At 22.1% G+C, this 27,630-nt stretch overlaps 9 protein-coding genes across 9 annotated transcripts; 4 read left to right on the top strand and 5 right to left on the bottom strand. All coding sequences in view use genetic code 6, as the record gives it.

Annotated features, from left to right (window-relative positions):
* Window positions 1-637: 637 nt before the first annotated feature.
* TTHERM_01220340 (Spc97/Spc98 family protein) lies at window positions 638-4,614 on the top strand (the record flags this gene model as incomplete). The annotated part of the gene is made up of 15 exons (XM_001025759.3): window positions 638-946; window positions 994-1,149; window positions 1,213-1,353; window positions 1,446-1,533; window positions 1,599-1,848; window positions 1,900-2,005; window positions 2,065-2,233; window positions 2,303-2,443; window positions 2,604-2,703; window positions 2,770-3,003; window positions 3,055-3,397; window positions 3,463-3,653; window positions 3,943-4,117; window positions 4,179-4,345; window positions 4,410-4,614. 15 exons carry the CDS (start codon window positions 638-640, stop codon window positions 4,612-4,614), a joined length of 2,775 nt encoding a protein of 924 aa, XP_001025759.3.
* A 923-nt stretch (window positions 4,615-5,537) lies between these two features.
* On the bottom strand, window positions 5,538-6,107 carry TTHERM_001220343 (hypothetical protein; the record flags this gene model as incomplete). Its single annotated transcript, XM_012800492.1, has 1 exon — window positions 5,538-6,107. One exon carries the CDS (start codon window positions 6,105-6,107, stop codon window positions 5,538-5,540), a length of 570 nt encoding a protein of 189 aa, XP_012655946.1.
* A 1,112-nt stretch (window positions 6,108-7,219) lies between these two features.
* Window positions 7,220-8,452, top strand: TTHERM_01220360 (nucleotide-sugar transporter; the record flags this gene model as incomplete). Its single annotated transcript, XM_001025761.3, has 1 exon — window positions 7,220-8,452. The coding sequence occupies one exon, from the start codon at window positions 7,220-7,222 to the stop codon at window positions 8,450-8,452; it is 1,233 nt and encodes a 410-aa protein (XP_001025761.1).
* A 1,057-nt stretch (window positions 8,453-9,509) lies between these two features.
* On the bottom strand, window positions 9,510-10,996 carry TTHERM_01220370 (hypothetical protein; the record flags this gene model as incomplete). The annotated part of the gene is made up of 6 exons (XM_001025762.2): window positions 9,510-9,667; window positions 9,741-10,247; window positions 10,368-10,504; window positions 10,585-10,652; window positions 10,759-10,848; window positions 10,919-10,996. 6 exons carry the CDS (start codon window positions 10,994-10,996, stop codon window positions 9,510-9,512), a joined length of 1,038 nt encoding a protein of 345 aa, XP_001025762.2.
* A 445-nt stretch (window positions 10,997-11,441) lies between these two features.
* Window positions 11,442-13,600, top strand: TTHERM_01220380 (hypothetical protein; the record flags this gene model as incomplete). Its single annotated transcript, XM_001025763.2, has 8 exons — window positions 11,442-11,650; window positions 11,712-11,854; window positions 11,915-11,997; window positions 12,052-12,311; window positions 12,376-12,486; window positions 12,542-12,656; window positions 12,719-12,994; window positions 13,130-13,600. Exons 1-8 carry the CDS (start codon window positions 11,595-11,597, stop codon window positions 13,598-13,600), a joined length of 1,515 nt encoding a protein of 504 aa, XP_001025763.2. The 5' UTR covers window positions 11,442-11,594.
* A 1,076-nt stretch (window positions 13,601-14,676) lies between these two features.
* TTHERM_01220390 (hypothetical protein) lies at window positions 14,677-15,999 on the top strand (the record flags this gene model as incomplete). The annotated part of the gene is made up of 1 exon (XM_001025764.1): window positions 14,677-15,999. One exon carries the CDS (start codon window positions 14,677-14,679, stop codon window positions 15,997-15,999), a length of 1,323 nt encoding a protein of 440 aa, XP_001025764.1.
* A 1,721-nt stretch (window positions 16,000-17,720) lies between these two features.
* Window positions 17,721-18,155, bottom strand: TTHERM_01220400 (hypothetical protein; the record flags this gene model as incomplete). Its single annotated transcript, XM_001025765.1, has 1 exon — window positions 17,721-18,155. The coding sequence occupies one exon, from the start codon at window positions 18,153-18,155 to the stop codon at window positions 17,721-17,723; it is 435 nt and encodes a 144-aa protein (XP_001025765.1).
* Window positions 18,156-20,242: 2,087 nt separating this feature from the next.
* TTHERM_001220401 (hypothetical protein) lies at window positions 20,243-20,723 on the bottom strand (the record flags this gene model as incomplete). Its single annotated transcript, XM_012800493.1, has 2 exons — window positions 20,243-20,551; window positions 20,610-20,723. The coding sequence occupies 2 exons, from the start codon at window positions 20,721-20,723 to the stop codon at window positions 20,243-20,245; spliced, it is 423 nt and encodes a 140-aa protein (XP_012655947.1).
* A 1,756-nt stretch (window positions 20,724-22,479) lies between these two features.
* TTHERM_01220420 (tyrosine kinase domain protein) lies at window positions 22,480-26,924 on the bottom strand (the record flags this gene model as incomplete). The annotated part of the gene is made up of 7 exons (XM_001025767.2): window positions 22,480-22,645; window positions 22,873-22,962; window positions 23,149-23,238; window positions 23,608-23,697; window positions 23,874-23,963; window positions 24,051-24,140; window positions 25,648-26,924. The coding sequence occupies 7 exons, from the start codon at window positions 26,922-26,924 to the stop codon at window positions 22,480-22,482; spliced, it is 1,893 nt and encodes a 630-aa protein (XP_001025767.2).
* Between the last annotated feature and the right edge of the window lie 706 nt (window positions 26,925-27,630).

Genomic DNA, 27,630 nt, shown 5'->3' on the forward strand with positions numbered 1-27,630 from the left:
TAAAATTTTTAATTTAGTAATTTGCTGATTGAATATATAAATTTCAAGCATAAATATTAAAAGAATTATTCAAATTTATTTGTTTAATTTTGTTCATTTTTTAAAAAAAATAAAAACCTTTTTATTTTTAAAGTAAAAAAATTAATTTATTTGATTTCATTTTTATCTTTAAAAAAAATATTTTCCTTAACAAAAAAATAAAAAGTAAAATAATTTAAATTTTAAAAATAAAATCAATGAAGAAAAGCACTTATTTAATTGTCATAAATGAAAAAAAGCATTTATTTATTTGTTATAAATAAATAAACAAATAAAAAATTTGTAATGAATGATTGATGTTTGCAAAATAATTTGGAGGGAACACAATTTTTTAATTGATTATTATTATAATAAAAAAGATTCTTGATATTTTTTAACAAATTTTAAATTTTCAATTAGATTTTTTGAAAATTAATTAATTGACCTGACACATCAAAAATAAAGAGAAAATATATTGAATTTTTGCTTGATTGCTTTGTTTATTTGTTTGATTATATTTGATTGGTATTATTTTATAAGAATTTGATTGTTCATAAAATAAAAGTAGAAAGATCTTCTATTGAATTAGCAACCGATTGCATTATTTATTTTATTTAGAATGTTACACGAAATACTATTTGGACTGTTAGGGAAATCAGGCAATATTATTATAGAATAAAATGATAGCTTTGTTTTAGATCCAAAGATAACATTTCTGACTCCTGCTGAAAAGGAGATAATTAATAGTCTTTGCTGCTTGGGATATTATTATAAAAATTTAGAATAGTTTTTGGATGAAAATTACAACAATTTTGCTAAGATAACTTATTTTATGAATAAAAATAATAATTTTAATGAGAATTGTGATGACCAAAACGATGGTCCAATCGCTGAAGTCAATGTAATTGGAAATAGCGCATATTTGAAGGTAATTTAATTCTACTAAAGTATTATCTAAACTATTATTTTCAATAGGGATTTTGTCTTGGATTAGAATAAATAATCAACAGTTATAGAGAAAAAATCATTGAAATAGAGAGGGATTTTTTGGAAAATAGAGTGTTTACAATAGCTTCTTTAAAGATTAAGTTGACATCTCATTTCGATATTTTGCCAGATTTACATAAAATAGTATTAAACTTAAACATTTCATAAGCAATTATTAAGGATTATTTGTTCAATTTATAAAAAAAGGTAATTAAAATTGTAGAAGAAAATTTAAAGGGAGGCCAACTTTTAGATTTAATGCATAGTAAAAGCTAAACTGGTAATACAGCCTTAAGGGAAGTATATTAGATTTTGACTGACTAGTGCTATTCTGTTTTATATTAGCAAGTAAGAATTATAAATGCAATAACAATACAATTTCATAATATTTTCAAATAAATTTATTTGTGAAAATTGTTCAAAATTTAATAAATAAATAGCTAAGTGGATGGATTCTCTATGGAAATCTTTAAGATTATTATGATGAGTTTTTTATCTACAGGATTGAATAAACGAAATCTTAACAGAGTAATAAATAAAAAAACAGATTGTATTTGATTTATATTGAAATATATTTTAATTATAATTTGTAGGCAATGCTTATGATAAAAATGTGGTAGAACAACCAAATGAACTAGAAATAGATTGGGATAGCATTTTTTCTTTAAGGTATGCGATGTTGCCTTAGAGTATTGTTTCACACAAGCAAGCAGAAAAGATATTATTCATAGGAAAAGGTATTAGAATATTAAGAAACACATAAAAGGAATATGAAAACTCATTTCTACCTCCACAATAAATGCTGACTTTGATTGAAGAAATTCGTCAATATGACAGCTTTAAGTAATCAAATGATATTTGATTTGATTTAGTTTAATTTTTTTTAAATGCTAGATTTTAAAACACAATTGAGTCTTTGAGATACGAAATAGCAAAATAAATGTTGGAACTTGTTCTTAAAAATCAAAATTTAATGAATCACTTAAACACTCTAAACAATGTAAATTATTATTGCTTTCATTAATCATCCTTCATTTTATCATTTTAAATTAAATTAAGTATTTTCTTATGGGAAACGGAGAGTTCTTCAAAGCTTTTTACGAAGAAAGTAGAAGCTTAATGCAGCTACCTCCAAAGCCAGAGAGTGAAGGTCACTTAAATAATGTGATAGTTCCTCATACTTTAATTAGACTGAGGAATGACGATGAAATTGTTAATGCCTTTAAAAGTAAATTTTAAAAATCTATCAAACATTCTTAACTTGTTTTCAATAATAATTATTAAAATAATCAAATAGATTTTTAGTTCAAGATAAAAAATAATGGATTCGAATTCAAAGATTTTTCTTAGGTTAATGAATTGAATATATTTGGAAATGTTCACTAACAAAGAAACAATTACATCAGATTCTAGCCTCTAAAGAATTCTAAATTGAGTGGTAAATCAAACAAATCAATTTCTTTTAAATTTTTTATAGCTTTTTAAAAATAAAAACATATTGAAACAATAAGAAAAAATTATTTAATTTTGTCTTTTATTATTCAAAATAAATAAATAATGATTAATTTAAATTTTCTTGCTTTTATTAATTTAAATAGGATCTTTGTGGTATAAGTTTAAATAAAATATTGAAATGGGATTTAAACTTAGCTTTACTTTTAGATTTAAAAAAGAGAGAAATTATTTGCCAATAAATTAGTAAATCAATAAAAAAATTTGAAATTTATTCATTAATTTATTAACTTTTAATGTAATTAATTGTAGGTTTTCAAAATTAGGATCACCAAATATAAATTTATTGCAATCTAGCACAAAAGGTAGTGTTAACTTGCTTCAAAGTGAAGAATAATCACCTTTGAAGTCTAGATTCTCTTATTTCACTAGCAGCATAGCTTAAGATGAAACAAATGAGAATGGTTTATTAATTGTTTTCTAAAATACAAAAGAAATCAGCTCTTATAAAAAAGCAGCTCCTTACAGATTATAAGACATGAATGAGTAAATTAATTATTTATAAATTATTAAATATTAAGATTTTTTTTAAATTAGATATGTTGCTATCAAATTTTATACAAAGGAGACCAATAAAAAAGGTGCTGCTTCAGTTGCAAAAGAAATTAATGACCAAAAATGCTCTATTTAAATGGTTGTTTGCAATAATGGAAAACCAACTTATATTAAGAATCATGAATTTGATTGTGATAGAGTAAATTTCTTAGATGGTTAATTGTAAGTCATCAAAATAAACTATGATGGAGAGAATATTGCATTACATTTAGAGGATATTGATAACATGAACAGAGGACTTTAAAGTCAGTTATTTACTTTCCCTTTCAAATTCAATAAATTCCTAAATTTAGACATGGGAAGAGCTTATGTAGGATTTATTTAAGTAATATAAATATATTGATGTTATTGGAATTTAAATTAATATCAACAATTTCATTAAATTAAAAGGATTCAAATAATGGTAATTGTGCCATGGATATTATGAGCTGGTAAATGTATAGTTCAAATGTTTTTAATAACCAAGATGCATGGAATGGACTTACTATGGACTACCAAGTCAAATGGCCTCTCAATTTAATGATATCATCTCATTTGATAGAAAAATATAAAACTATATTCAGATATTTATTTCCTTTAAGGTAAATAATTAACAATTTTCTTATTAAAATTAATTTAATTAATATTTCAAAATATTTTAGTCAAATCATACACTCATTCATACATTCATTATAAGCAAACATATCAACCTTAAAAAAATTTTTTTTTGATTTATTTTAAAGCACGAATTTTTTTGCGATAAAATATTTATAATTTAGAAATATTTAATAATTAAATGTAAAATAATTTTACATTATGAGATATTTTGGGATATATAAATTGAATTATAATTATTACACTAAATTCTTTTAATGGAAAATTTATTTTAAGAACTATTTAGTTTGAACTGTAAAGATCGTGGCTTTATTTCATGAAAAACAGTAAAAGAGGCAAGTTAAATCCAACATTAAATTCAATGCTGTTAATGAGAACAAAGCTAAGTTCAGTAATAGATAGTTTATGGACATACTTTCATACAGACATTATAACTTCATAGTGGTCAAAAGTAAAAATAGATTAATTAATCATTTAAAATATATAAAATTTTTTATATTATTTTCAAATAGCTGTAAGAAAAAGTTGCAGAGATTAAAGACTTTGAAGAACTTAGAAAGATAATTGATCTTTTTTTGAGCTCAATATAAATTTAAATTTTCTTAAGCTATCCTAAATTAGTAAAGAGTATCTTTGATATTGTCGATTGCTGTAGGAGATATTGTAACATCGTAGTAAAGTAAAAATTTTGATTAAAAAATATATTCTTTTATTTTTTATCTCATTTAAATTAATTAATACAGATTAGAATATGATACAAGTATTGATTTATTGTAAGCAGACTTTGAGGTTCTAAAAGAAGATTTCGAAAAGAATTTCATGAATCTTCTTAATTTACTTATACTTATGACAAAAAATACCAATGCAACATTCTTATTTTAGTTGCTACTTAGATTAGATTTTAATGGCTATTATAGAGAAAAGATGGAAGATAAATATAAATACTGAAATGTAAAAATACTAATTAAAATGGATTTAATAGTTTCAGCATTATAAATAAAATGGAACTAACTTAGAATTTTGAAATATAAAAACAAATAAATTAAACAAAATTGTAAAATAATAATCAATAATTGAAAGTCATTTCTGAAATATTTCATTAAAAGAAAGTCTTTCTATATTTTAATGCGTGTTATCTTTGCTTGTTTGTATAGAAGTGTTTGAGAGAAGATCAGTGCAAAGGATATGCATAAAATTTTGTTGTATAAATTGTATGAGTGTTTTGAAAGAGAAGAATTTAATAGTTGATTTGAGGTAATAAAAATAACAAGGTATTGATTGATTTCTTATTCAAAATTTATATTACTGTTTACAACAAAGATAGATGTAAAGAAGGTTTTCCAGATAATTAATTTTGTGAATGTGTAATTAATTTAAGTATTTTTATTATATAAGATTTTAATCAGTAACTAAATCAAGAGATTTTATTAGATTATAATAATATAAATATTTTTAAAACTTTCCAAATGTTATAAATTCATCATGTAAAACAAACTTGAATTCAAATTAAATATGAATTACAGTTAAATCATAATTAAAATGGCATAGTTCTTTTGAACTAATTAGTGAATGCAATTCGCATTATTTAAGGTATTGAATAAACATAGAGAATAAGATAAGATTAATAGATATTTATTTATATATTTGATTAGTATTATTTATTTATTTATTTTTTTTAAGTTTTGAATGAATGAAAATTTAAATGGAAATTTTCAAAATTTTAAATGATTTTTTTTCTAGAGTTTCAAATGAATTTAATTTGATATTTTTTGATCAGCTTTTTTCTTGTTAATTTTAGGGATTTTGATCGTCGTTTTAGTTAGAGCTTTCCTCTTCGTTGAAGAGATCGCCATATTTTTCTTCCCACTCCATCAATTTTTCTTCGTATTCTTCTAACTTTTGATAATATCTGTCGAATACGCAGACTTAACATCCACTCCCACAGCAATCATCCTAATCAGGTTCTTCTGGTCTTTAGGGTTTGGGGGGAATGACTTTAGCTTTATTTTGGTTAAGAATTGCTTCATTTTCACTAATTTTTTTGAGCTATTGTATGCGTAGCTTTTCATTGAGAGCTTTAAGAGATTAAATATGCTTTTCAATAGAGAAAATAAGAGAGTCTTATATTAATAAGTCGTTTTCTTCTACAAATTAAAAATATCTTTCCCTTGAGTGAAATTAAGAAATATCTATAAATATTTTAACGATCGATCTCCACTTAAGTAATTTTTCCATAAAAAGTGTTCGATTATTTTGTTTAGGTTAGGATACACCTTTAATTTTATTGATTTATTAAGTTGTAGGTTAATTGCCTTAAGTGAGCGGTATAATTGTATGTGTTTTTGATCAATTTAATTATTATATTTGTTGGCTAAATTAATTTTGTCTATAAAATTTTGACTAAAATAGAGAGGAGTTGAAATAAATGTATACTCACTCATATATATGCTTTTATTCTGTTAAAATAAATTTAAATTTTATTCTTTTATTATCAATCCTATCTCAGAGGATCTTTAATTTAGTCATATTACTCTAGCGTAAGCTGCTTATTAAAGTTTTAATTCTTATTATGATTGACATATTAAATATTATTTGCATTCTTCCAGAAAAGTGCTTCATTACAAATTGTGAAAATATAAATTCTTTTATTAAATAACTTTGCTAACAAACATTCCAAGCTAGAGGGAATTTTTTTTTTTTTTTTTTGATTTATTTCTAAATTGACTTAACTAAAATCTTTACGAAAGAATGATGAATTTTTTATCTCCCTTTACATTAGATAACTTGTTAATTTTGTATGCGTAATCGCTTCAATTATTCATATTTTTATGATGAACTAGTATATATATATATAATAATATAAATCAAATTGAGTAATCATATTTAGCAGAGTTCATAATTTTGATTCATTTAAATGTAAACATTATTTAAAAAACTAATAAATTTCTATTGCAAAATAAAGAAGTTCATTTGAAAAACATTAAGATTGATTTGTGATTTATATTTTTAAAAACTTTTTAAAATTTAAACTTAAACACGCTGCACCTCTGTCTTGAAAAAAAAAAACATATGATAAGAAATTAAAATCTTTGAGAATATTTCAGAGTGGGTTAAATAATAAAAGAAAGATTAGGTTTTTCTTAAATATAGCGAATTATGCATGTAAGGGATTAAAGCTACCTAATAATAAGTGAATAGCCGTAGGATTCACAATTTAGTTGATAGAAAAAGAAAAAATAATGAAAGAAATAAATTAATAAACAAGCTGATCAATCACAAATCAAAGATTTTTTCTTTCGCATTAAAGACAGAAAGAAAGAAAGAAATCAAAATATAAACAGCGATGATTAAAAAATTATAAAAAATAATTAAAAAAATAAATACAATTTTCCATTCATTGAAAAGAGTTAAAAAGTTTAATCTTTTATTCAAAAGGTAGGAAACATAAAAAAAAAACAACAGGAAACAATCCAAACAACAAAACCGAAAGGTGATCGTCGAGCTAGTCGCTTACATTAAATAACTTAAAAGAATCTGAAAAAAATAAATAGAAATGGCTTGGACTGAAATGCAAAAAAATATGCTCATGCTTGTTTCATTGGGCTGCAGTTTGTGTTCTGGTATTATTTTCAAATCATAACAAAGATAAACAGTTGATGGCTAATCTTTTAACCATCCTTTCTGTTAAACTCTTATTATGTTCGTAGGTGAATTATTGTGCTATGGTGTATTCGTTTTTTACAAAAGAAAATATGCAGAGGATTATGAAAAAGATAGAAAAGAAAGTATTGCCCAAGGATAGTCTGATAAAATCAACATTTTTATCTTCGCAGCTCCTGCAGCATGCGATATGGTCACTTCTACTATCTCTTTCTTCTCTATGAATTTGATGCCTTTATCCATGTAATATATGTTTAATGGTGGTAATATTATCATGACTGCTATTTTCTCTGTCGTTTTCTTAAAAAGAAAGTTACATAGATAAAATATCTTTGGTATTTTCCTTAATGTTACTGGTTTAGCCTTTATGGGTCTCATGGCTTTAGTTGTTGATAGCAACAGCATTGAAAATCCTACTTAAATGATGATTGGTATTATTCTTTTAGTCTGCTCCTTTTTCACATATGCTACCTAAATGGTTGTCGAAGAAAGATTCTTTGGTAAATACTTTTTACATCCTTTCTAAGCTGTAGGTTATGAAGGTATGTTTGGTATCGTTTATGCCTCTCTTGGTATCCTTATTTTTAACTTCATTCCCAACCCTAGTTCTTTTGAAGCAACTCCAAATAATAAAATCGAAGATTTCCCTAATTTCATATACTAAGTTTTCTCATTCTAAAATGTTGCTTTGTTCTTCTTAGTCCTTGCTGGTGTCGTCATTATCATTATCCTTAATGGTGTTGGTCAAGCTGTTACAAAGTACGTATCTGCTCTTGCTAGAGCAGTCTTAGGTGTTACTTCACCTTTCTTGATTTGGATGTTCTGTCTTGCTGTTGGATGGGAAGATTTCAAGTGGTACTAACTTGTTGCTTACTTCATTATTACCACAGGTACTCTCATTTACAATGAAATCTTGGTCATTCCTATATTGGGTTTCAATAAAAACCTCAGAAGACACGCTGCTGCTGCCGCTGCTGCCGCCGCCGAAGAATAACAATTACTCAGTGGCCCTCCTCAAAAACAATCTTTGAGAGGTTCAAGACGTACTCATCGTTCTTTCAAATCTGTTGGCTAATTTAATGATGAACCTGTTTCAAATATAACTGATTAATATTCTGATGATTGAAGCTATTCAAAAATATTTTTAAAATATTATTTAGAAATAAAATTTACATCAATTTATTTCATTTATTAATCAATTCATTCTAAAATGATTATTGTTTGCTTCTTTTTAATCTGTATGACTCTCTTTTTAGCAAAATTCTATTCTATTTTACAAATATTTAATTCATTAAATTCTGATTTTCTTTTAAATTATTAAGCTGATTTTTAAATACTTTATTTAAGTAGCATCATTTCTTATTTATTTTATTTTGAAATAATCCTAATTTTACTGTTTAAAAAATATATTTTTAAAATATGAAATATAGAAAATATATCCAAACTTCCTTCCTTCCATCTATCTATCTATCTATCTATCTATAAGCTTTTCTTAAAGAATTATAAAGTTAGTTTTTATTCTATAAAAAGAGAAAAAGAATGAAAATGAAATTTGAAATTATTTTTAAATTTTTAAATTTTTAAAAATTTAATATTAAAGTGATTATTTTTGTTTATAAATTGTTTTTAATTTTTTAATCAGAAGTAAGTAAGTAAATACACCTTCATTTTTTCAATATTACAAAAAAATTTATATTTTTAATCAAAGAGAATTTTTTAAAAAAAATATATGGTTTTTGCAAGGAAGTGTAGAATTTTTAGCAACCCTCCAAACTACCACTCCTAACTAAAAGTGATCTGATTTAATAATAAAAGGAATAATTTTATCATTTTGGAGTATTGAATAGTTAACTTTGAATCTATTTATTTTTAAATTAAAAATATATTAATGCAGTAATTAATTTATGATAATTCTCTCTTCAACTCTTTCGGGGATTGAAGATCGTTTAATATGAATTATGTTTTATCAAATGAAGACTTAAAATGCATATTTTAAAATAACAGATTTAAGTTTGTATTTTTAAATACTTTTATTTTATTTGAATAAAAAATAGTGTTTTTCATTTAATAAATTAATATTTTATCGATTTTATTAAAAAATATTTTAAGCTTTGATGAAAACAAATAAATGACAAAAATGATTAATTATTTTAATTATTTTTTAGTAAATAAATAAGTTTGCTTCATTTCTTTTTAGCTTTCTTCTTTTTCTTTTTTTTAGGTTTACGCTTTTTCATAAGACCCTTCTTTCTTTCAATCAGGTCTTTTGGAATATGCTCAGACAATTCCATGTAATAAATATTTTTGTTAGCTTCTAGACAGTCTATTATAGCTTTAGCATCTAATTAAATTAACAAAATTTTAAATTATGATTTTAAAATATAAAAAAATGAATTTATTAATTATTTAATTACCTGTTTTTGAGATGTTGTTAAATCTAAAGTCATAATAAAGTAAAGTGTCTGCAGCTTTTAAAACTTCGCAAATATTTTCTATAATTTATTTGTTATGTTCAATGGCATCTTTATTTGTTTCGAAAAAATTGGGGTTAGCTTCGGGATCTTAGTCGTCACCAAGAGTGGTATCGAACTGATTGTCAGATAAATCAACTTTTTCAAGAGTTTTATTTACTTTAAATGCCCTGAAGAGCTAATGAACTCCTTCATTTTTGAGTAGATTTCCTTTCATTTTAAGCTTTTTCAAGTTTGTATTGACAAATGATAGAATTTATTAAATATATTTAGATCCTTCAGCAGTAATAGCACAATAATTTAAGCTTAATTTTTCTAAAACTGAATTCATACAGAGACCTGCAGCAAGTTGCATTAAGCCTTCCGTTCCAAATTCATTATGGTCTAATTTAAGTTTCAACAATGGTATTTCAATCTAAGGATGCAAAACTCTACCTAAAAACTCGCAACCTATTAATTAAAATAATAAAAACTGATCAGTTACCTTTTATTTCGCGTAACATATTTTCTAAATAAAAAACTCTAAGACAGACAAATCTTTTGCTAATATTTGAAACAATTAATTCTCACCTAAACTACCAACTTGATTATCCATCAAATCTAGATACTCAATTGTTTTAGATTTTTCCATATAATTACAAATAGTTCTTGTTCCTTCATCTTAAGCCTTCACCTTCCATAGTCTAATGCTTTTTGTGTGCAGATATCTATTTTAATTGTAAGTATTATTGTAATTAAAACATTCTGAGCTAAATTTATTATGATTTATTATTTATAAGCTAATTACGGTATTTCAGTTAGAGAGTCCATGATCGAACGAACTCCTACTGGACCTAATTCTTCCCACAAATGAATCTAATTTAAAATATTGAATTCAATTAGATAAGCTGAATTTTAAACTAAGTTAATTGCATCTTTTAAACGAATAAAATGTTTTTTTTATATTAAACTATCAATAAACCTTTTCAATATTTTCATCTTCCTCAACAGCAAAGTCTAACTTTTCTTTAAAGAGCTTTGAAGGATTAATTCCATTTAATTCGCATTTTTTCTATGATTTAAAAAGTGATTTAATTTAAAAATAAACGCTAATATAAAATTTCTTAAAAAATCTATTTTACTTTGTACTATCTAGATAGTTAGAGGGTTGACTCATCCTCTTCTCCTCCTCCCTTCTTCTTTCCTTTTTTATCACCCATCGCTTTTCAAGTGATAAATATTTTCTAATATTTACAATTTTTTAGATAAATATTATTTATTTATTTATAATGCTGACTGAATCTCTCTCTCTTTTTCTTAATTAATTAAAAACTGAAAATTTTTTATCTCAATTGCTTATTATTAACAAATAAATAAATAACACAAGAATTATATAAAAATATTTAAAAGCAATTGCCATTTTTCAACATATTTAAGTATTCATTTATTTAAAGAGTTTTCGTTTTTTTCTTCGCTCAATAAAAAATGATTTTTTTATGAGGATTTAAATAAAATATTTGATTTGATAAAAATTGTTTTGGCAAATTTTAAATTTACTTTTTGATCTCTGTTAAATTTCATTTGAAAACCTATTTAATTTTGATTGATTGAGGATTTAGTGCATGCTACTTAAATAAATTAAGTTTTTCTTCCTTAATATTGTGTTTATAAGCTATTAATTAAATTATCAAGTAGAATAATAAACAAGCAACAAGAAATTCATACCTTATTCAATAGCAGGAATAAGTTCCTCGATTATAGTTAATCAGTAGGGAATAATTTAATTAGATTAAGGCTTGGTAATTAATTAACTATTTGATGAGCAATTACATCTACTCTAATTATAACTTGAATGAGATTTTTATGAGAGAAAAGTAAGATATTTGCTTTGTTTCAAATCATTAAAAATCCTAACTATTTCTACTTTTTATTCAGAATATAGCAAGCCCATGAAAAGAAGATTTAAAAAATTAAAGAAAATTCTAAAGAAGCCAAAAACACCTTCGTTAATGAGAGGAACTAAAATAATTTTTAGCTCAAGAAAATAAGGAAAATAAACTTTGACTTTCATCAAAAAGGTATTTTATTACATAAAAGCTTTTATCAAACGAAATAAATTAATTATGTTTATTTTATAGAGAAGCAATAAGAGATCAATCGCTGCAACTAAAAGCTGCTATAAAAATTGTTAGATATTTCAATGCGAAATCCTTCAAAGCGAGTAAATTTAAATTAAAAATTTTAATGTCTTAAGATTTAGTTTTATAATAAAAAGTCGCCTGAGAGAGAGCAAAGCCAAGAATAAAATTAAGCAGAGCAAAATCCAAACAAAAACACTGTTATAGATTAAGACAAAGTTAACAATAAAAATGAAAAAATAATACAAAATAGTGAATCTCCAGATAATTAAAATTAATAGGCAATTCAATAACAAAAATCAATAATCAGACAGCACAAGTTTTACATGAAAACAAAACATAAAAATGAAGAAATACACTAGCAAAATATAAGAATAGCTCAAAGAATTATAGGATAGTAATTTTATAATATTCATCAAAATATATAGAAATCTAAAATCACAACAAAATTATATACAAAGAACTCCTATTGTAGCCAACAACTAGAAGCTCTATGAAGATTACAAGAGATAATAAGAATTCAAAAGCAGGATAGCTCGTTACGAGACTGATGGCTAACAAGTAAAACTAAAGTAAATTATATTTTATTTGTATTTTTAATTATCCTTGATTTTGCTTTAAAATCAGAAGGATTTAGTACCATTTTGATGTATCAAGAAAAATAGGTGAAGTAGTTTCAAAAATTAGTCTTGTAAGGAATTCAGCTTCTCCCACATTGAGATAAACATAAAATAAGTTAAATGTAAGCTTTCATATCCCTAAAAACAGTGTTAAATCTAATTGCAATTTTCTCAAATAAAATAGAATACAGAAACCAACTAGCCTGTCAATCAACGTCAAAACACTTAGCAATCTCCTCAAGCTAAACTTTAGACTGCTCCTAACTCTGAAAGAATTCACATAATAAAATCTCCTATAAGAAGTGATAAAGCAGTAAAAAGAAATTCATAAAATGATGTACTAGAATAATAAAACTCTTAATAATCTTCTAAATCAAATATAAATCTTCCTCCAGCAATAGCCCAAATTAAATTCAACAACCAAAAAACAATCATAAGATAAAAATCTCCATCCTTAAAAGTAAAATTTAAATATAAAAACTATAATTTTTTATTAATGTTTGCATAAAATAATTTCAATCATTAAAATTAATAAAAATTGAATCTTTTTTTAAGATATTTTAATAACTCAAATTTTTAATAAAATAATAATTAGAATAAAGAATAAAACGAAAAATCTATTGAAACCCAATAGTAAAATTAGCTGAACTCATAATAATAGAATTAACTATTACATTCATAGTTACACACAGATTAAACATTAAGTTAAACATAACAATAAAAAAAATTTTTAGAAACTACAAAATCTAACAAAATCAATGAAACACACTCATCGCCAAAAAGAAGTGCAAAAAAACTATCTTAAAGTGAATAAAAATTAAACTAATCCGCCTCTGAAATAAATGAAGATTAATATTATTGCTAAGAAGATTTTGATGAATTTTCTTCTTAATACAATAATAGTAAATTTGAATAAACCACATCATAAAATAAAGAAGTTTTGGAAAAGTAAAAATCAGAAAGTAAATATTATAACAGTTTATCTCAAAATGATGAAAAAGAATACTATAAAGAATTCGACTAAGAATCTTAATCTCATTTTTCGCTTTCTAAAGAATAAGAGTGATACATTTTTCATTCATTTCAATTTAAGCATAAATAAAATTCTTATTTATTATTTATGCTTAAGATTAATTAAATTAATTAATTAAAATCTATAAAAAAAACAATAAACAACAAATTTAATATAAAAAAATATGTATTTATCAAAAACATTTGCTATCTATTTTAACAAATCTTATCCTTCCTTTTGAATATTCTCTATTTATATGTTTTATAAAACATCTTAGTTTTATATTTTAAAATTAATTTTTTAAACTAAATTAAAAACATTTGCTCACATAAAATTTTAATTCATTTTTAGCTAAAAATTAAATATTTAATAAATAATTTATCATTTTAATTAATTTTCCAAAAAAATATATTAAATTCTATTTAAAAATATTTTTTTTGAATAAAATTTTTACATTTTGATAATTTTTTGATATTTTTTGAAATGCTGAATTTAAATATGAAAAGTTTTTTCACTAAAAAACAATTAAAAATGAAAATTAATTATTTAAAACATAAAAAATAGTAAAATTTATGAAAATTATAAAAAATAAGAAAATGTTTTGTTTAAATAATAAATATAGAAAATGGTTTTAAATATCTATTTTGATAAATATTTAATAATAACTAAAGGAAAGTAAAAAAATTAATATTTGTAAGTTTATGCATAGCTTTTAAAATTGATAAATATTCGATTATTTTAGATTTATGGATAAAGATTTAGTCAGAATTAATTAATTAAATCCAGCCAGATGGAGCAAGCAAGGTCTTAAAAATTTATTCAATGCTTTAAATCGATCAATAAGACAGAGAGATGAATTGAATGAATATATAAATATATACATATATTTCCATGTATTTTGCTATGAATATAAGGGAATGTGGTATAAACAAACAAACAAAGAAACAAGCAATTAAATAAGAATAAAGGCAATTTTTTAATAAGTTTGATTAATTGTAATTAGAAGATATAAAAAATATAAATAAATATAAAATTGATAAAAATAAAGGGATTAAATATTCAATTTAGAATTAAATCATTTCTTTCTTTCCTAGATTCTATTTATTATTTTAGCTTAGAATTATTTAGAGATGCGCAGAAACATTATTGAATTTCCTTCTAAGAAGGACGCTTAGGATCTCAAAAAGAGCATTCTTGATTTTTATAAGAAAAAGCCAAGCACTTTCTGCTTTTCATACGAATGGATGCTTGGTATTGTTCAGCCAAAAACTGAATCAGATTACATTCAAAATTTATTTAGATTCTCTACTCAAGGAATCGTGCGTAGATGCGAAACCTACCTTAAAAAATCAATTATTCATGGCAATAAAGAATTTATTTTGCGCTTAGAAAGTTTTGGTGATTCTAAGAAGACTCGTATGTTTGCAGGTGTAAACCCATTAGCATATGCATTTGGAAAGATTATGTTGGATTATGTTTACTTGTTCATAGAAGAAAAAAGCGAAGAGGCCAAAGAAAAGATGAAAAACAAAATCGAAAAGTAAATCTAAAAAGAAAGATATTATTCTGCTATGCAAAACATCTTAGCTTATGAAAATATTTTCAACCAGAAACTAGATGAAAACAAGAAAACTTGTGAATAAAATATCTAAAAATAAAAGTAGAATCTTAGTAGTATATAACAAAGTATTAAGAATATGCAAATTAATACTGCCAACACTACTTAAACCACTAACTCAAAGTCTACTTCACAATCATCCGAAAAGCCAAAATAATAAGAAAAAGACTCTAAAGATAAAAAGACAACAGCAGCAGCATCATCAAAGAATGAGAATAAAAAAGAACAAAAAAATGGTAAAGTCAATCCTAAGGACGTAGAAGAAGACATTGAAGAAGAAGAAGATTTTGAAGATGTTGATGAATTATCTGAAAACGAGGATGAAGATGATGATGCCCACTACTTGTAAGAACATGTTACAAATTACGATGATATGGAAGAAGAAGAAGACTCAGATGATGACTTAGAGTTATTAGGAGATGAAGATGATGAAGAAGAGGAAGAAGATGATGATGAGGACGAAGAAGAAGAAGAGGATGAAATGGATGAAGAGGAAGAAGAAAGATTGATACAAGAATAAATATAATTAATCAAGAAACGTAATAAAGAAGAAAAACTTTAAAAGTAATAAGAATAATAAGGTAAAGAGAATCAACAAAAAGAAAACTAAAAGAAAGTCCAATAAAACTCTAAAGTCCCTGAAAAAACTAAAAATATTTCAAAATAAAAAAACAATAATCACAATAACAATAAAAATAATGGTAATAACAACCACAATAACAACAAAATGTAGTAGAGTTAATTCAATAACAAGAAAAACAATAAGAATTTTAAAAACAAATAAAACAATAACCATTCAAAAAATAAACATAATCAAAAATAAAAAAGAAAGTGAGAGATTAAGAAAACCATTTTATTTATATTTAATTATGATGATTAAAGTAATCAATTAATTGATTAGTTAGTTAGTTAATTAGTTAATGTCATATATGGAATTTTATATTATTTATATTTTTCTTAAACTTAATTTGATATAAGACATATATGTATCAATAATCATCTTTTTTTTTGTTCATTTTTTATATGTTTCTAAAGTAAAAATAAAATTCTATTTTGGTTAATTATTTTATTTTGTTCGATGTTTAAATGACAAAATAATTAAAAATAACTACAAATTCTTTCATTTATTCTAAAATTTTTTCAAAATAAATTAGCTTTAAAAATTATTTTTTTTAAATCCATAATTTAGTTTTTTTAATCTATCTATCTATATACAATTATTGGCTTATACATTAAGTATATTTTACTTTAGTATGAATAAAGAAATAAATACATAAGGTTTTACTTATAGTCAAATTTTATTCAATTTTCTTCATTTTTATTTTAAAATTTAGACTTTATTCTTCCTGCTTTTTCACAGGACTTAGGTATTATTAAAATATATTTTACCTTAATACAATTTAAGGTTGATTTAATATAATTAAATACAAATATATGAAAAATAAATGATAATATAAATAAAGTTAGATTAAGCTTTAATATTGTCTTCTACTGTATTAAGAAATATTAAAAAATAATTTATATCTAAAATAAAAAAATATTTTTTACTAACAATAAATAATCTCGGAAAAGTGATAATACTTTTAAAGAATTAATTTACTTAAGATTTAGGTTATGCTTAAGTTTTATTTCTACTTAAAGATTAAATTTAAAAAATTAGGCTAATTAATAAATTATTATTAATATCCTCAACTACAAATTAATTTAAATTTCTATCTATAAATTTTGGAAAAATCAATATGAATTTTAAGTAAATTATTATGCTTAGAATAGTATTTAAAAAGAGACTAAATTTAAAATACATACACATGCATAATTATTTTTAAAATAGTAAAAATAATATCAATTTTATCTTTATCTTTTATATCGAAAAAACAGAAAAATATTTAGTTAACAGATTATAACGCTTAAAAGATCGATTTATCATTAAATAATGAAAATGAAAAACTAAAATTTCTGTAATAAGTAGCGTTTATGAAATGGATTGACTAAAAAGTGTAAAAATGGTTTCATAAACACTATGTATAGCTGGATGACAAATTGTTTCAAATATAAATATAGAATTTAAAGTTAAAAATTTAAAAAAATGGATTTTTATTTAAATATTAGCAATACAATATCAAGGTTAAGCAGGCAGTGTCTGTTTTATTGGAAAAATGAATTTTTTGTTTTAATACTTACAAGATAAGAAAAAGACACATGAAATTTATTTAAAAAATTGCTTAGTTTTTTAAATAATTGCAATAAATTATTGATTCTATTTTTAATAATTAATTGTTTGTTTGTTGCTTTTTTATTTAAAAATTGAGTTACATAATATTTAAGTATCAATAGCAAAAGCGAGATAGATGTTAAGTTAATGCAAATTTAAATCTAAAATTTTAGTAAAATTAACAATAAAAAGTAATGGGAAAAGAGATAATGTTATATTTATTCATTTAGTAATGATTTTACTGAAAACAACATATACATTTGTTTAGAACATTTACATAAAAAACATATTGATAATTTTATTTTATTAATTAGTAAAGTTCTAGTTTGTTTTAATCTGCCACATCATAATCTAAGTTTTTTATGGATAACAGATTATCTCTTCTTTTAGGAAAATTAGTTTCCACTGCTTGCTTGAACCTTGCTTTGTGCACACTGTAAGCTCTATAAAATTTGACCCTTCAAATCTTGTTAATTGGTGTTGAAGTTATTAACACAGTTCTATGCATTTTAGACTTCATTAAGTTAATTGCTAGGACTATCAGCATGTTAGTTTAAAGGAGGGCAAGCCCAGACTAATTAGTTCATGAAGTTACCGTGGTTCTAATCTTAGGGGACAAAGTAGACATTGAGACAATCTTCAAAGTATTATAAAAGACTGTTTGGATCAGCTTGAGGCATAGGATGAGGTCCAGGTTGTCCAGGTTGTCTAGTCTTTCTAGCATTAGTTGTAACACTTACAAGAAGGATTAAGGCAAAAATGATTTAGAGTTTTCTCATTGATAATTAAAGTTATTAATAATTTTTTTTATTTTACAATTACAAAATATTATTCAAAAATTGTCAAATTTAATATGGGGTTTTGGCAAAAAATTAAAAAATTAGTTATTATTTGCAAATTGAAAATAAAACGAATAGAAAACAATATTTGTTTTGTTTTGTTGTTTTACTAAGTGCTTATAAAAACAAAGATTTAATATGTTTTTCCTACTTCAACATCCATATCATTAAGTTAAAACGGCAGCGTTTTTGTAAAACAGTAAAATTATGCGTTAAAGAATTTTAAATAATAAATAAGTTCTATTTAGTTTAAAAACTAACTATTGCAATTCGAAGAAAAATGTTAGGAAATATGAAAAAATATTTGGAAATAAGATAAAAATAGATATTTATTTAAAAAAATATTTTCAATTTTGTTTGTTTATTTGTTTAAATACAAATTTGTCTTCAAAAAAAACTAATAAAAAAATGTAAATTTTTGTTTGTTTTTTGTTATTAATCCGGTATTGTCTAAAAAATTGTTATTCCGTTTAAATTAAAAGCTATTGATGAATTCGAATTACTTTTTATTTCTAATATTAATTTAAAAAATCGTTAGTAAATTAACAATTATTATCATTCTTTGAATTAATAGAAACCATTCAATAATAAGACTCAAAAATTGGTGTGAGAAATTCATTTTTACTTAATCACATTTTTCCAAAAATTTTCAAACCTATGAGTTATATATAATAGATGATTTATAAATTAATAAATAGAAAAATAAATACTCTTCCCTTTTAATTAAAAGCAAGTATTAAGCCTATGAAAGAAAAACAACTTTACTAATATTAAATCAAATGATGTTTACGAAATATGAAATTTTGAAAGAAATTATTTTATAGAATTGATCTTTTCTAAAATATTATTATGAATAATACATATTTATTTATACAAAATACTATTATGACTGATAGTAGATGTTAAAGCAATTTTTGCGCTTCTATTTACATATATTTACTTGAAATATAACTCAAACTATTCATCTAATGATATATAAATTTTTGACTTCAATAATTGAAAAGAAAGAAAGATCAAATTCTCCTTATTTACAAATTTTGAATAAAATTTTTATATTTTTGATTATTTTAATCAATTAAACAATATTCCTAGCTTATAAGTTTTTAAGCCTAATATAAATTGATGTTAAGGAAAAATTAATATTTGCCTTATTATTAATTAATTAATTAATTGATTGATTCCTTTTTCATTTATGTCAAAATCATCAAATCAAAAAGATTTTTGATAATAAAAATTTTGCCTTAAGACAAATCATAAAAAAATTATACTAAAAATATATAATTTGAAAGAATAAATACAAAGAATATTCCATAATTCCTCATTAATTAAGGCCACTCACCCCCCAAAGTTTTTTGAAAAAAATGGCCTTTTCCAAAAATTTTCTAAAATGGCCTTAATTAAACATTGCCTTAATAAATAAGGAATTACTGTATATGGATGAATACAATATTAGAAATCATTTATCAGATTGTCAAAATCATCAAATCAAAAAGATTTTTGATAATAAAAATTTTGCCTTAAGACAAATCATAAAAAAATTGTACTAAAAATGTATAAAAAATATATAATTTGAAAGAATAAATACAGAGAATATATATGGATGGAAACAATATTTTCTATTAATTTTTTAAATTTATCTTACTTTATAACTTAAAATAAATAAACAATTAATTAAAATATTATGAGTATTTTTATAGATATGAATTATTAATTATTAAAATCTTACTAATTAAATAGATTAAAATTCTAAGAGTTTATGAATTCAAATTAAAAAAAATATTTTAATAATTGCAAAAATTAAATGTGTTATTAAATAAAGTATGGTTATTTATACTAAGAGTACAATGAACATTCTTTTTATTCTTTTTATTGTATTTACAAATGCCAAAACATAAAAATTTAGCAATAATATGGATTCCTTCTCTACTTGGAAGTCCTCTTGATTCTTAAGTAAGTTCTCTTGAATGCTTTTTGTTGATATTTATAGGGAAATTCCTGCTATTTACTTTAAACTTATATTTTCACTTTCAATTCCTATTGCTCATTTCTTGCTTTCCTTGATTAATCTAGCTGCAGAAAAAAATTAAGAAAATTATAAAAATTTCCTTTCCGCAAACTTTACACTTCAATGATATTTTTGATTATATACTGCCAACCAGATTTACTTACTTACTTACTTACTTAAATGATATCTCTTTCTTCTTGCATAAATTTTGGTAATTAAGAGTATATTTTAGCAAACTTTTCATATGAATGCTAAGTAGAAGATTACTACAAATAGATATATTACTTAGTTATTTATGCCTTTCTTGAAAATATGGATACTGATCTTGCCACTATATTTGTTTATTACAGTTTTAATAAACATAAAAAATTTGCAAAAATTAAATATACAATTAAAGTATGGTTATTTATATATACTAAGAATACAAAGACCATGCTTTCTGTTGGGAATTTTAAAGATGATTTTGAAAATTTCTATTATTCTCTCTTTAAATTTCTATTCATAATACATGTAGGAAAAAGGAAATTTGGTTTTCTTATTAATATTAATATACAGTGGATTAGTAAAATATGAAAAGCCTTATAAAGAAGAGGAAATAAACAAATTCGATTACCAATCAACATTAGTGTGCTCAATTTCTATCTTTTTAGCAGTATTTGCTACTGATAATACATTTGAATACTAGAAATAAATTTCATATATATTTATCATTTTAATTAATAATTCTGTCTTTATTTATATAAATAATCAAGAAAATATTTATCTCATCCTTTTAGAGGCACATTAAAATTTTATAAAACTGCTTTTAATTAATCTTAATTAAACTAAAGCTAAATAAAAATGATGTTAAATTGCCAAAAAATTAAATAGCATAAAAACTAAAAAGCAAATTCAAAAATTCAGTTAAAAATTATTTCTCTAAAAGCTATGAAGAAAAATAAAAATATATGGCTATTTTTAATTAAAAATAACTTTATTTGTAAAATTTTTTTCATAATACAAAATTAAATAAATAACTTACTATTTTAAAATAAATATATTTAAAAAGAGAGTAACTAAGACAAACTTGTTTTAGAAGAAATTTTGATCTCATCAAGTTCACAAAGAGTATCTTCCTTCACCTACCACACAGCATTTAATTAAATCTATGGAAAGTGTCTCAGATGAAAAATCAAGAATTCCTTACTAGCAAATAAGTAATTTAATTTAATTTAAACTTAAAATAATTTAAATATTAATAAATTAATTAAATTTTCTTATTTATTAATTTAATTAGCCTAGCAAAATAAAGTGAAGACAAACATTTTCAGATTAAAAAAAATAAGACAAAAACAGATTGAGTTTTCCTCTAAAATTAAATTTAATTACTTTTAATAATTTAGTGATAAATAGTAAACTTCAATTATTAATTCGTAAATCAAAGAATCTGAATCATAATCACCTCAGTTAAGAGCGTTTTCATGTAATAAATCGAAATAAATACAATAAAAGCATTTTTTTTTTTTAACAGAAAAATTAGATTATGAAAAGTAAATTGGGTCAGAAATTTAAATTGTTTCTTAAGTAAAAATAAATAATTTTTATTAAAAATAATTATTTTTTAATTAATAACTAATTAGGATTTCTAAAAGAATTGATACTTGCAAGGATGTTGATAGGCTAAAAATTATTATTTATTTTAAAATTTATTGATTTTAACAAACAAATCAGTTCTTTTGTATATAAATTGTAAGGAATTTAATTTTATATTACTCAAAATAAAGAACTACTTTTCTATTTTTAAAAATGTTAGATGTATCAATTATTCCGAAATTAACTGGAATTTAAGGTAAATAAATAATATTTAATGCAATTTACTATTTTAGTTATTTATTTTCAATACATAAAACAAATAATTTATAAATTGTGTAAAAAACAAAATAATTCAATTTATTTAAAATCTAATTTTAAGTTTTTATGCAATCTATAATTGAATCATGATAGTTAAGCTACAAATATTTGATTAATCATAATAATATTTAACTCAAAACTAACTTGTGTAATTTAAGAACATGATACAATACCTTATTATCTAAATTATCGCTTATATTATTGCCACTTTTAAGTAAGGTTAAAATTTTTTAAGATTTTTAAAATATAAAAAATAATAAGAAATTGAAAAATAATCTAAATAAGTGTAATTTAAATATTAATTTTAAAATTAAAATCAAATAAATTAATATAAAATTAATTAAAATATGGCGTTTTATTTCTCTTAGATCAAGCAAATAAGTATTTAACTTGTTTTTTTATATCTCTTAATAAATTACTAAAGATAATAAAATAGTCTTACTTAAGAAAGAAATTCAAAATCAATAGATTATTTCCAAAAGCTGATAAAGCAGAGCACAATGCTAAGGCACCTTCATCCCCAATTTCGTTACTTCTTTAAAATATCAAAAACAAATTTATTTACAAAAAAGATTAAAAAAAAAATGTTAAAAATAATAATAAAATGAAGATTTTAAGCTTATTTATTTATGTAAAACAAACAAAACAATAATAATTCTAATAAAAATATCAATTTAAATAAATGAAAAAGCATCTCAAAATATATTGGTATTTTTTAGTAACTCATATTGTAGATATATGTACAAAATTGATTATTTTTACTTCAAGTAGAGTTCAAAATTCGATAGATGAGTACAAGTTTTCAAGGATGAGCTTAAAGCTATTGCACCTTTATCTCCGATTTAATTATTACTTTTAATATTTTTAATTTATATAAAATAGTTTCAATATTTAATAGTTTAAAAATTATTTTGAAAAACTTATGAATGAAAATATTTGTATAAAAAGATAATGAATTCAATCAATTATAAAAGCAATTTAAATATTATTTGATAATTCTTGGTCAATAATTAAATTTAGTAATAAATAATTTTCTACCGAAGATAAAGCGTTAATATTGAAAGATATTAGCAAGATGCTAAACCAAAACCTAAAGCTTCTATGCCCTTTTCTCCAATTTAATTATTACTTTAGTATATTTTAATAAATTAATTAGCTGATATTATAGCTAGCTAGCTATTGTCGAACAATTACTTCTTGAGTAAAAATATATATTTTGTAGAATGATAAATATTATTCAATAAAATAAAAAAATATTTTGAAACCTATTTCAATGGCTTTTTTATTATTTTTAAATTTTCTTTTATTTTCATACTCGAGAAATAACTATTCAAAAATAGCAATAGTTAATTTTATTTAAAAAAACTTATTTTAGTTAAGCTGATATGAAAAGTAAAAATTAAATTAAGGAAATGATGTGTATCAAAAAAAGAAATGAATAATGAAGAAAAATATTTTTCAAAAATTTATTAATTATTAATGCAATCTTATTTTTACAGAAGATAAAGCTTTAGAGTTGTGATATGTTTTAAGTTTGTTAATCCAGAACCTAAAGCTGATGCACCTGTATCACAGATAAAATTATCACTTTTACAATATTAAATATAATAACATAGATGGATGAAAATTGGTTTTTAAAATCTAAAATCAAAAAGTTATTTTTAAAATAAGAAAATATTGTTTAAAAAAGAACTCAAATAAAAAATAAAGTATTTTTAAAAAAGAATTATTTTTCATCTTATTTAATATTATTTCTTTTTTACCGAAGATATAGTGTTAAATTCTATAACTTTACACAAGCTACTAAAGCAAGGCCTAAAGCTCTAGTACCTTCGTCACCAATTTTATTATCGCTTAAAAATTATTATATTTTTATTATAGAAAAATTTAATAAATTCTTAATCGTAAATTGAAACAAAAAAATTAATTAATTAATTAACGTAAGATCAATTGTCAAATTAGTGAGGTTAATGCATTTTTATAAGGAAGTGCTTAAAATTGAGGCTCCCTTAATGTCAATTTGTTCTGACCTTTAAAAATATTTTTAAAAATATTGAATATTTATTATATTTAAAAAAATAATAAGAAATAAACAAAAATAAGTTTTTATCCTTTATTTAAAAATAATAGCTGAAATAATAATTATTATTAGAGCATATATTTTAACTAATATTACGATAAGTCAATTTTTAGATTTTGGTGACTTGACAAAGTAGACTTAGTGAACTTTTTTACAATTATTATCAATTATTATGAGATTTGAGAATTAATAAAAATTACATCTTCTATATTTTCAAAATATTTTATACTTTATATCATTTTACTTTTTTTTTGGCACAAATTAATAAAACTTAATTAAGAAATTACAAAAGAATATAAGTTATGGTTTGTTATTACATATTTTAAAAAAATAATTAATAATTTAAAAAATTGTTTTTAAAATTAATACTTGAAAATCTGTTAAAAATACATACTTTTTTAGTTTTTTAGAGAAATTAGCTAAATTAAAAAGTAAATAATAATAAGCAATATCAATTTGATTAAATTATTAAATTATAGTATTGACATGATATTTCATTTTGGTTAAGTTATTTTATAATAAAATCAATTTCTGTTTATAAATAAAAATAAAGATGAGTTAACCTGAATATCATAATTTAAATTAAATTTTTATAGCAAGGTTGGTGATACCTTCATTAATTTAGTTAATGTATAATTTTTAAATTTCACAAGATAATAAATCCTCAATATCCATTTTGTATCTTTAGATGCATCTGAAAAAATAATTAAAAATCAATAAAAAAGTTTGATTTTAAAAATTAATAAAAAAGAGTATTTAAAAATAACGTATAAATTCTAAAATAAAAATAAAACATTTAAACAATAATTTCATTAATTATTTATTTTTAAAAATAAATTTATTTTTTTTTTGATATGTTAAAAAAATAGTATTTATTTTTCATTTGTTTAGAAAAATAGATTTTTTTATTTAATTCAATAGAATACTTTCATAATTCTTCTAATATCACTCTATTTTCTATTCTTAACTAATTCCAAAAATAATTTATCAGGTATAACTAATTTTTAAGTAGATTAAGTTTTGTGTCTAGGCTGGTTAAATCTTCAATAATTTTAAAAACTTAAAAATAAGAATTTAAAGAATAAATTTGATTTTATTAATTAAATTTTAATTATTTTGATATTTTTTTGAATTAGTGGCGGTATTCTGCTGAGTTATTTGAGTATTGTATCAGATGGTTCTAATCTATAAATATTTCATCTTAGTTGTTATAAATCTCTTCAAAATTAAAAAAATTTATTTGAGTTCCTTGTAGGAAGTTTTGATTAGATTTAAATATGGAGTTGAAATGTGTTACAAATTATATTTGTACCTTATCAAAAATTAATTAAAAATTATTAAGTTATTTTTTTGATTTGTTTATTTTTTATTTAATTCTTTATATCTCTTGAATTAATATAACACACTCAGTCTTTAAACTCTCTTTATTTTGGTTTTCTTTTGATATTTTTTTTTACTTTTCTTGGTATTATTATTTTTAATTTTATAAATACATTCCAGTATTCTAATCAATTATATAAGCATTCTTTATCTGTTCCTATAAAGATACTTTCTAATATATTACTTAATTTTTTTATTCTTCATTTTCTTCAAAACCCTCATTATCTTTTAAATAATTGTTACATCTATTACTCTCATTCAATATTATTATTTTTTAATTTGAAATTCTTTGAATTTTAATTGGAATTGGATATCTATTTAAATTAGGAAGATATATTTTCTGTAAAGATTTAAATTGTTATATCACATCTGAAATTTTCATTCTTTTATTTGGATGGTGTTCGCAAAGAAGCTATAGCATCTGATCTATGCATTAAAATTCTTGTTGGCCTTCGATCATAACAGGGGTATCTATGCTAGCAGGTCCATCTTGTAAGATCTTAATGAATTTTGATAATGGTGTACCTAGACAAGAATAAAAAATCAAACCTAATGAGAAGCAATCACTCTTCTTGCTTTGTAGAACTAAGCTTGGGTTTTCCTTCTTTAATTATTGTATTAAATTTTAGCATAATTCATCTTATAATTCTGGTGCTCTAAAAAGCTAAGCTCCTTAAACTGAGTATTTAACTCTACTACTCCCTTGCTCAACATACGCTGCTAAACCAAAATCAGCTATTTTTGCTACGTTCATCTAGTCAATTAGAATATTATCTTGCTTTAGGTCTCTTAATACTAATCCTTAATCATGCACATATTGTATTCCTTCGCTGATCTCCTATCCATATTTAATAAAGCTCTCTATTGACAGTAATTCGTAACTTTTCATAAATTGATTTAGATCGCCTTTGCATTCTTCCATTTGGATTATGAAGTAGTTTTATGTTTCATAATACTTGTAGAACTTTACTACATTTGGGTGATCCATTTAACTCATAAGGTTTGCTTCTTTCAATGCCTTACCTCTTATATCCTAGTTTATTTACCCATGCTTCGTTCTAATGAAAATTAGCTTAAAAGCGAATCTATTTTAGTTTTGATCTTCTCCAATGATTGTAGTTCCAAATGATCCTCTCCCTGCAAATCTTATTGATTTGTAGCCTATTTCTTACAAAGCTGCATCCATAAAAGTGAAATCATCTTTTTATTCTTAGTTCTCCAGATTTTCTAGATATTCCTTGAAGCTAAGTTGCTACTTATTATTTTAAAGAATTTAAATATTGTATTTAGCAAGATAATTCTCATGATCCCTTATAGAGTTTTAGTCATATACTTACAAACTTTCAAAACTCATTTATTTTTTAAATCTTATCTATCTAATGTATCTATCTTTCTATTTATTGATTAATCTAACAAAAAATCTTTCTATTTTAATTGATTTATTAATCAGTTTTTTAAATACTTATTAGAATATTAATTTCCAAAATTATCTATAACAAATATAATGAAAAAAGATTAGGGGTAACACAAAAAGCCACTTTTTAAAAAGCACTATGAGATATTGAATAAACTTATTAAAATAAATAAAAAATTTAAATATTAAAAATTGAGACAAACGTTAATTAATTTTATTAAAGTTCATTCAATATTTTTTCATTTAGTTTTAACAAAAATTTATTTTCTCACAGGATTAATTAATATAGTGGGATGGTATCTCAAAGGATCAAATAAAAAAAACCTTTAAAATTTCCATAATTAATTTGAATTATTTATATGAATTAAAATTTTACAGATAAATGAAAATATATGTATGGATAATTGAAGGTATGTATAATAAAAATTAATTTAAGAAAAGTGCAAATATGCTCACCAGACAAATGTGACTGATGTTATATTCTCTGCCTTTAATGAAATTTTGTTTTTCAAACATATTTTTTTCTATAAGATTAAGGAAATAATAATCAAATATCATTTAAAAAGTTTGATTTTAAAGAAAATAATATTAAAAAAAATCATGTAAAAATTCTAAAATAAAATTAAAACATATAAAATGTTATTTA

This window comes from Tetrahymena thermophila (genome assembly GCF_000189635.1).
Source record: "Tetrahymena thermophila SB210 genomic scaffold scf_8254179, whole genome shotgun sequence".
NCBI lineage: Eukaryota > Ciliophora > Oligohymenophorea > Hymenostomatida > Tetrahymenidae > Tetrahymena > Tetrahymena thermophila.